We start from the raw sequence: 10,801 nt of genomic DNA on the forward strand, positions 1-10,801 counted from the left end.
TCGTGTGGAGGATGTTTAGGTAGTCATGCATCTTCCTGACATTTTTCCTGATGATTTACCTGGATTACCACCAGATCGTGTAGTGGAATTCGCTATAGATTTAATTCCAGGTATAAATCTTATTTCTTTAACCCCTTATCCAATTACAAGAACTTGTTGATAAGGGTTTTATCCAGTCGAGTACTTTGCCGGGGGGAGCTCCAGTTTTGTTTGCACAAAAGAAAGATGGAACTATGAGGCTGTGTATTGATTATCGACAGTTGAATCGGGTGACGATTAAAAATCGTTATCCGTTGCCTCGTATTGATGATCTTTTTTACCAGCTCCGAGGTGCCTATGTGTTTTCAAAGATTGATATACGATCAGGGTACTATCAACTAATGATCAAGCGTGAGGATGTCCCGAAGACAGCATTTCAACTCGATATGGTCATTACGAGTTTCTTGTAATGCCATTCGGATTAACCAATTCTTCAGCTACTTTTATGGATTTAATGAATCAGGTATTTTGCCTGTATCTTGACAAGTTCGTTATTGTCTTCATTGATGATATTTTGGTATATTCTGAATCTAAGACGGAGCATACTAGACATCTCACGCTAGTTCTGAAGAAGTTGAGGGAACATCAGTTATATGCTAAATTTAGCAAATGTCAATTTTGGCTAGATCAAGTATCGTTCTTGGGACATATGATATCAGCCCAGGGTATTCTTGTGGATCCTCAGAAGGTAGCTGTAGTAGAGAATTGGGAACAACCTTATATTATCACGGAAGTATGAAGTTTTCTTGGTTTAGCCAACTATTATAGACATTTTGTGAAAGATTTCTCAGCTATAGCTCTGCCATTGACGAGGTGAACCAGGAAGGGAGTTAAGTTCGAGTGGAGTGATGATTGCAAGCGAAGTTTTTAGCAGCTGAAGTATTGGCTCACTCATGCACATATTTTAGCACCAAATGATAGTGGGAACTTCGAGATTTATAGTGATGCTTTCTTGAATGGCTTGGGTTTTGTGTTAATGCAGCATGGCATGGTGGTTGCTTATGCCTCGCGATAGTTAAAGCCCCACGAAATGAATTATCCTACTCATGATCTTGAGTTGGCGGCCATTGTTTTTGCTTTGAAGATTTGGAGGCATTATCTTTATGGGGAAAAGTGTAAGATTTTTACGGATCATAAAAGCCTTAAATATATTTTCACATAGAAAGATCTTAATCTCTGGCAGCAGAGATGGATAGAATTGCTCAATGATTACGACTGCATGATTGAATATCATCCCAGTAGTGCGAACACAGTGGCAGATGCACTTAGCAGAAAATAACATAGCCGAATTAGTGCTCTACATGTATGTCGTATTCCTCTCCTCACTGAATTGAGATCTACTAAAGTTGATTTAGAAGTGGAAGATCGGGAAGAAGCCTTACTTTCTAGTTCTCGAGTCAGACCAATCTTGATAGCTCGTGTGCTCGAGGCTCAAATGAATGATGTAAAATCTCAAGAATTAATTCATGCAGTTTCAGACGAGAAAAAGAAAGATCTCAGGATTAGGAATTTTGATGGTTTGCTGATGCAGGGTGATTGAATGTATGTGCCTAATGTCAAAGAATTAAAGAAAGATATACTGGATGAGGCGCATGTTTCGGCTTATGCAATGCATCCTAGGAGTACCAAGATGTATCACACTACTCGATCTTTCTATTATTGGCCTGGTATGAAAAGAGATATTGCTGAATTTATGAGTCGCTATGTAGTATGTCAACAAGTCAAGGCAGAGAGGAAGAAACCTTTTGGGTTATTATAGCAACTTCCTGTACCTCAGTGGAAATGGGATGGTATTACCATGGATTTCGTGTACAAGCTACCTCATACGTGGAATGGTTATGATGGTATTTAGGTGATAATTGATTGGCTCACCAAGTCAGCACACTTCATACCCGTTCGAGAAAATTTCTCGTTAAGTTAGTTGGCAGAACGATTTATTTCAAAAATTGTCAAGTACCATGGTGTTCTAGTTAGTATCATTTCTGATCGGGTTCCCAAGTTCACTTCTAAATTTTGGGTAGCTTTCTAAGAAGCTCTCGGTTCGAGATTGCTCTACAGCACGACTTATCACCTTTAGACGGATGGGCAATCTAAGAGAACCATTCAGATGCTGGAAGATATGTTGATAGCCTTGATTTTGAAGTTTGGAGACGCTTGGCATAAGCGTTTAGCTTTCATCGAGTTTGTTTATAATAACAGCTTTCACTCTAGTATTGGTATGTCACATTTTGAGGCACTTTATGGTAAACCATGTCGTACTCCGTTATGTTGGTCTGAAGTTGGCGATGGAGTGCTAGTGGGCCCTGAGATTGTGGATAAGACTACGCAGAATATCCAGGTGATTAAAGCTAACCTAAAAATGGCCCAGGATCAACAGAAGAGTATCGTCGATAAACATGCCACTGACAGAGTATATAAAGTTGGAGATTGGGTATTTCTACAGTTATCTCTGTGGAAAGGCGTGGTACGGTTCGGTAAGAAGGGTAAGTCAAGTCCTCGGTATATTGGACCATATCAAATCACTGAGCGAGTTGGTGAAGTTGCCTACAGGCTTGAGCTACCTCCAGAGTTATCAAAGGTACATGATGTTTTCCATGTATCTATGCTTTGTCACTATGTCTCTAATCCATAGCATATGATCCCTCCTCAACCACTAGAGATTAATCCAGATTTGGCCTACAATGAGGAACTGGTGACGATCTTGGATTGGAAAGATAAGGTTCTTCGGAACAAGACCGTTCGTATGGTGAAAGTTTTGTGGAGGAACCATTCAGTCGAGGAGGCCACCTAGGAAACTAAAGAGTGTATGCGAGACTTGTATCCACATCTATTTTATGGTTATTGATGTGTTGTTAATGTGTAGAAGTTTCGGGGACGAAATTTTCTTAAGGGGGTAGACTGTGGCGATCCATTCCAATTTTCATTATAATTTCCTCCCCGACTATGTAAGATGACGATTATGTGCTCGGCAGCTTAGTGACATGGATGTACATATGCAGTTTTAAATTATCTTCCTCGTTATCGTAATTAAATTGTGCTCGACGCCAAGAGTACTTTGACGCGAGTTAAACTCGAATCGGGTCGTAACGAGAAAGTTACGATTATTGAAGTGCGTAAACGAGTAATTACGAACCAATTATATGGGCTCATTTTCTCTTGGGCCCAATCAAATTTTATTATTTTCTTCTTCTGCCAATCACACACACACGCACACGTACACCCTCACCTTTTCTCTCATTCCTTCTCGACTCTTCTCTCTGTTCGTACAACCAAGACACCCCAGCTCGCAAGCTTAACTAAATCGGCAGAGATCGAGCTTATAAGGACCACCATCATCCTCCTCTCGACTTCACGATCATCAACATACCCTTAGTTTTCTGTTTTGGTAAATGCTGACATGTTGATTCTCGAGCTCCGTCACGGTGGAACTTTGGACAACGTGATTGCGGACGATTCATGAAATTTTAAGGCTTGAGGAAGCTTCCAATCAACTTCCTTAGCATTTTGGAGTAGTTTTAGAGTGAAGTGGACATCGGAATAGGCAAGCTCGAGAGGGTACATAGTTGGCATGAACTTTCGAAGGTTTTTCCGACCGTTTTTCGTTGGATTTTGAACCTCTAATAGTTTTCAGCGAGTACAAACGACGGCAGACGGCAGAAACCGACGGAGTGTCTGGAAAAGAAAGAGAATATTCCATCAAAGATAACGGAATATTCCTAACGGCATCATGTGAGACGTACCCCAAAGGCGAGTGTGGACAAGCAAGATTGAAGGGCTATGATCTTGCAACTTATCAGTGAATGGGCATTTGCTTTCTATAAATGTATATGTGTGTGTGTGTGTGTGTGTGTGTGTGTGTGTATTGTGGTTTCCAGAATATTTTACAATGATTTATGCTATAAATGCCATGTCGAAAATGAGTTACATTTTTAAGTATTGCATTACTATACATCGTGAATTATATTGTTTGATGCTACGGAGGCCCAAGTAAGCTTCAGGTGAGTATATTGTGATGGTATTGGTTGCATTGCACATTGTTATGCATAGATGCATTTAGAGCTCATCATTGCTGCACCCTAGTGTCAGTGCTCCCGCCCGAGGCCAGGGCACAGTCCTTCACATGATGTTCACCTCCCGCATCGTAGGCTCACCTTGGATCCAAGTTTGGTGCTAGCCTTATTGTACAGACCACAATAGGTGTTTCCGACTCATAGGTGACCCGCGATTATTCGCACAACCTTCATGTGATCGTAGCACTTAAGCGTACATATTACACCTAGCCCTGTTGTACAGACCACAATAGGTGGTTCCGACTCGTGTGCTAGCATATATTAATAAGCTATAGATCTAGTTGTACAGGTCACATTAGGTGACTTCGACTTGCATATTATTTTATGTATATACATAGTATTATTTTTTGGAGACTATACAGGTTTTACAATGAGGGGTTATTATGTTCAGAAAAAATAAATATGTTTTCAAACGTTTTGTTTTTGCCCACTCACCCTTCTGTTTTGCGCCCCTCCAGGTCCTAGGTAGCTGTACATCTTAGTGGCTCACAAGGACTTCTCGGCGGTTCTAATGATCTACTAAATAACCATAGGGATCTTCTCCCCGTTTGTATAATTTGTACTTTGTTTGTCTAACTGCACTGTTGATACCTATGCTCTGAATACTTGTGTTTGGTTATGTTCACTTTCACACACTTATTTCTAGTGTAAATAAGTTTGAGTTTTGTTTTGTTTTTTTTATTTTATTTTATTATGACCCACATTTTCGCATAATTATCACTTCTGTTGGGATCTTGGCTAAGTCACCCTCATGTGGCGGCCAGCACGTCTCGACTCCAGTCGGGATGTGTCAATATTTGTCTCAAAACTTATTACAATATTAAATTAACAATTTATGAATATTTGTCTCTAAACTTATTGAAATATGTAGTAATACGTTTAGAGACAAATTTGTCCTATCTCCTAACCCAATGTCGGATCTCCTAATCCACTCTACCTTGGTTTGATGAACCTCCCGATATAATCTTAGATCTTCTTGATGAAAATAGTAATTAATTGTAAGTTGTATTGGTGCAAGACGCTCTTTTCCTTCGAACGGATGAAATTTCCGTTAAGGTTTTTATCGAGACCCATTGTTTGCACTATATCCTCAATGTTTGTTTGTACGTATTTTAATCTAAATCAATAAATATCATATTTTCTTCAAAATAAAAAAAATACATAATATAGGGATTGAGGCCTTGGATTGATTTGATTTACAAGGTTTTATTTCTCTATTGATATGGAGGATTATGCGGTTGAGAACTATATTTTAATTTTCATGTCATTGCCACATCGTTTAATAATTTAGGATGAGTCATTTAATCCTCATTTAAGACCATTGGATGCAAATAGATATAAGGGTTGAAAGCAAACGTAAAAATGCTTGTCTCTTGATCTTGATCCATTATAACTAGCTATTAGGAAAACAAAAAAGAGTAAATAAACAACGGATTTCGAGCATCACCGTTTGATTACTTTATCTAGATTGAAATTCCCTTGGTTTCTAAGCAACACGTGTCTCGTTTTTCTAGGTTTGATTAGCCGAGACTCAACGTTATATTTAGGAATTTTAATACCAAAGGTTATATTTAGGGGTGTTTTTCAGAAGGATCAGTTTGGAAACAACGTTTCCAATTTTTGCTCCAAAAAATCAGACCGGATCCCAATTTTCAAATTAGAAATATTTCAAAAGTTTTTTTGTTTTTATTGAAATAAGTTAAGAAGGCTTCACAGAATTTCCGATCGGAATTTCTAAATGCATTTTACTTTTCATTCCAACTTTTTTGGAAAATATTTGGATTAGAAAATTTTGAGTTCGAACTCGGAAATTCTAGTATCAAAATCGAAAATACCATTCCAACTTGCACCTCTAGTTATATGAAATTTAAATTGGAGAATTATTTTTAACGATTTATGACTAAAACCACGTCGTTATTCGTTTCCGTCACATTCTAAGTGGCTGATTCCTTAGGGAATCTTATTTCAATAGCTAATCCATTTTGATTAATTAATTAGTCATTTAAAGTATTCAATCATGCAGCCTCGTCACAAATTACTATCTAACGTTAAATATTGTGTTATCCAACTGGAATCTGATGAATAGTAGGCAACCCATCTAAACAATATTATTGTACACAAATTAACTTTACTTAAACACCCTTTACATGACTTAACTAATCCCATTGCACGGTACCAAGGTGGTTCAACCATCCACTTAAACACCCTTTGCATGATTTAACAAACTAAAGCTGGTGATCCAAAACACGTGGGCTTCACAAGGTTAGTGATTAATAGTAAATTAATAAATGAATTAGGGAAAATTGTTTAACAAATTAAAGCTCTTGATCCCAAACATGTTGGCATCACAAGGTTAGTTAAGTCTTAGACCATCTTCAAAAGAGATGTCAAATCATATGTGAAATATTATGTAATCAAATTTGAAAGAAAGAGCAAACTCTAACCGATATGTCAGTCCTATATGGATTGGCATATGAGTTTTTATATGTCAAATTTGACATATGAGAAAAGGTGATGTCAAATTATTTCTAATAATTTTATTGTGTGGGTATCATTAATGCACCAATTATAGATCTTGAATTTTTTTTTAATTGATTTCTTTTCAAAATGGATCCTACAAATATCATTTATAACAAAAAAAAAAATATCAGTTGGAAAAAGAGAAAATTTGACATTGCCATGTCACCCGTCAAATTAACATTTGACATTTATCTTTTGACACCTCCATTGGAGATACTTTTAGGCTCGTTTAGATGTGCTTTTAAAATAACTAAAAACACTTTTAGAGAAAATATTTTTAAGTTTCAAAAGCACTTAAAGTGCTTTCTGAAAAAAAAATATCATTTATGTGTTTCTTCTAGTAATTACTTTAAGTGTTTTTCTAAGATTTATTTGAATGTTTACTAAAAATTAATTCTAAAAATATTTTCACCAACAACGCTTTCGATAATTTTAAAAACACGTCCAAACAATCTATTTATCAACTATGCACATCGTGCATGTCTTTTGGGTAGCAGTAGGGGTAGCCGGGTAGGGCCTCAGGAACAGGACAAGGTTGCTTTCGAAATTTTGTTCGTGTCAATGAGTTGTCACGTGTCCTTATTCTATTCCGCCACGATAGATCCTACTGCCCTAACTTTTTTCTCTACCAAATTCAGCTATTGATTTCGTGGTTATTGTGATTCTCTACCAAATTCAGCTATTGATTTCGTGGTTATTGTGACTCCAACAAACTAATTGTACATCTCTCAAAAGATTTTTTTTTTTTCTTTTCTTCTTCTTCTAAATATAAAATTTTTGAAATGCGCAATTAGATTAATGAAGTACCATAGGTAGAAATATGACTCCTTTAATTAATAACTTACAGTGGATACAATATATAGGAGGTTGACATAACCCATATGCAAAAGAATTTTGACAAAAATATAATATTAAACACATAAGTATTTGAATTAACATGAAGAAAGTTAAGATTTTACCATAAAATTAATTGATAATATGGAGAGTAGCATAATTATTTATATGCACATACAAGGTCCATTCTTTTTCTGACGCGGGATTCATACTCTCAAAACGCCACCCTCACATGAGTCAAATTTTCAAGCTTAACATATCGATAACACAAATATGATGACGCAGAGGAATGTGTGAAACTCAATGGCCTCACGTGCTCCATGTTGACAACACAAATAGGATGACGTAGAGCACGTGTGGCCATTGAGTTTCACACATGGGACAACCTACTCTGATATGGTGAAAAAAGTTGAGGTTTCACTATAAAACGAATTGGCAATATAGAGAGTAGTCCAATTATTTATAAACACATGCAATGTCCCTTTTTTCCACTGTGAGATTCATACTCTAAACAAATAACAATTCTCTTAATCTATTGGTATCGAACTCGTCATACGCAAGATTCGAATTTAAAACTTTATACTTGTAAGTGAAAAATAATATCATAAGACCGTTCAACCCCACTGTTATAGAAGAATTTCTACTATAGGAGTTCACCATCATTGTTGTCCGCTCCAAATGATGGAAAAACCTGTGTATATTTTAAACTACACTAACAAGAAGGGGGAAGGATTTAAGCTTCAATTGCAGTGGATTGAAGGGAAAAAAAACTACAAGAACAATCCGCCACCAAAACGCAGTGAACATATATGTTTACAGTCCCCTTCTGTTGAGAGATTCCTCAAGTTTATTTGAGACAGCATGTGGGGGCTAATCTACAAGGGATTTTAACGATTTGATCGTTGACCAATCAATTAGAAGGCAGTCATTTTAGCATTTTAAAAAAAATTATGTTCATTCACTTTTTCCATTACTAGTTGTCTTAATGATCTCTAATTTTGATGAATTTTTTTGAATATAATCTATGAATTAAAAGATAAGTATTTAACGGTCTGATCTTCGAAACTGATTATAGATTGAGCCCCATAAATACATATATGAATGTGAAGAGAACTACATCATGACAGATTCATCACCACGTGATAGCCTTCTGATGAATATTAAATTGAAGGAAATGAGTTTATTACTGCGTGAAATGCAATAATCTTAATGTCAAATGAAGGAAAACTTACATATAATATAATATTATGTTATTGCACTAAAACACTAGGACTGTGAACGTATTCTTTGTAACTTCCATTTGACGTCCAAGGTTATGCAAATGATTGGCTCGTATTGCTAATGATGATAAAGTTGTTGCTGACGCCACCATTTGGTCAACAGACTGAACTAGTATTGGAGCAAAAAAATAAAATATACAATAATTAAGTGGTACTAAAACTAAATAAATAGAGAGTAAAGTTAAGAAGATAAAATTTTTGAGCTAAATAATATGTAATCAATAAAAAATAAGTATATTAATCAATAATTAAGTAATAATTTAATTATCAACCACTACATTATTTGATTTATAAATTTAATCTAAAAGTTTAATTTTCTTACCATAACCCTTAAACAGTACTCTCATCCCCTACAAGATGAACTTACGAAGAGCCAAGAACAAAATCCTAGCATTTCCCTTAAACAGACCCATAAGATCTAGATCAGAGAGTGTGAGTGGGAGATTATATATTTGCTGCTATTGTCACCCATACTATATATATATATATATATATATAAGGGAAGTGTTATTGGCACTCCAAAAATATCATTCTAGCCTCCTTACAAGTGTATTTTTCTTTCCAAATATAGAAAGTTTGGAGTGTAGAATGAGATTTTTGGAGTGCCAATAACAATTCCATATATATATATATATATATATATATAAGAAACTTTTAAGAGAAGAGATCATCATTAAAAAAAAAAGAAAAAAGATTTAGTTGCTGTAATTTTATCTTGATAATTAAATAGGCAAATAGTTTCAAATTGAATTGAATTTTTGTAATGATGATTTATGAATCGAATTTACAAAATCGATGGTTCGGAATCATTAAAGTTCGATGTGGAGTGAGTGACACACCCCGACCGAGATCGGAGCGTGCTGGCCGTCACTCAAAGGTGACGTAGCCATGTGCACGTGCGGAAGCTAGTAAGTAGTAATATAAAGGTACGAAATAATTAAAAACTAGCATACAAGTACTAGAATAAGTGCTAGTTAGTGCGATACAAATTCAGAGCAGATCTATAGCAGTCCAAATAAAACGACAACAGTAGTACGCCCGAAGGCGACCCTACAATGTGGAGTGTCTGTCAGAACGCCAAAAAGCTCTCAAGGGAAACCACCGCAACGGCTAAGCAACTAGAACCTGGAGGGGCGCAAAACAAAAGCGTGAGTGGGCAAAAACAAAGCTCTTTGAAAATCATTTAGCAAAACACAATCTAACCCCTCGCCGTAAAACCTGTATACTTCCCAGAAAAATAACATATGTACGTATGTATAGATATGCCCAAACATGCTCAATATATGCTATGTCAAAATCTCATAATGATGTGCAAGTGCTCAGGTATGAGTCGTATCAATCACATAATCCTCTGGCAGCCGGAGTCACCTAACGTGACCTGTACGGCTGTATATAGAGCTCAAATCTCAATCTCAATAACTAAACCTGCCCACGAGTCGGAACCACTCTATGTGGTCTGTACGACAGGCCTGGGTGTAATACATATATACGCTCTAGTGCTACGATCACGTGAAGGCTGTGCGAATAATCGCGGGTCACCTACGAGTCGGAACCACCTAATGTGGTCTGTACGACAGGCCTATGCACCTAGCTTGGATCCAAGCTGAGCGTATGGTGCGGGAGGTGAACAACACGTGAAGGACTGTGCCCTACTCTGGGCGGGAGCACTAACACCGGGGGTGCAGGTTATGAGCTCTCTAAGCATCTCTAAACACTATGTAATGCAATCGTTAATTAACGCTTACCTGGCACTTACCTATGCCTCCACAGCACCCACATATAAATATATATGACATATGCATATGTATATGTATGCCACAAATAATGCATGCAAAGATGCATAAACGATAAATAATAAAGTGCATGGCATAAGGCAAATAACCCTTTTTAATTCAATTTCTGGGAATATAAATGTATATAGGTATATACGGAAAACAAAAGCCCACTCACTGGTATGTAGAAGGGTCGTAGCCCCCCTGTCTCGCGTGTGCACGCTCGTCCTCTGGGTACGTGTCATCTAGATGCGAAACAACTATAAAAACGTTAACTTTAAAGCAC

At 36.7% G+C, this 10,801-nt stretch overlaps 1 protein-coding gene across 1 annotated transcript; it reads left to right on the forward strand.

Annotated features, from left to right (window-relative positions):
• The first annotated feature begins 233 nt into the window (after positions 1–233).
• LOC137732930 (uncharacterized) lies at positions 234–2,830 on the forward strand. The gene is made up of 4 exons (XM_068472172.1): positions 234–428; positions 503–772; positions 2,117–2,617; positions 2,672–2,830. The coding sequence occupies exons 1-4, from the start codon at positions 234–236 to the stop codon at positions 2,828–2,830; spliced, it is 1,125 nt and encodes a 374-aa protein (XP_068328273.1).
• Positions 2,831–10,801: the final 7,971 nt, after the last annotated feature.

The sequence above is a fragment of the Pyrus communis genome, chromosome 4 (assembly GCF_963583255.1).
Source record: "Pyrus communis chromosome 4, drPyrComm1.1, whole genome shotgun sequence".
Classification (NCBI taxonomy): domain Eukaryota; kingdom Viridiplantae; phylum Streptophyta; class Magnoliopsida; order Rosales; family Rosaceae; genus Pyrus; species Pyrus communis.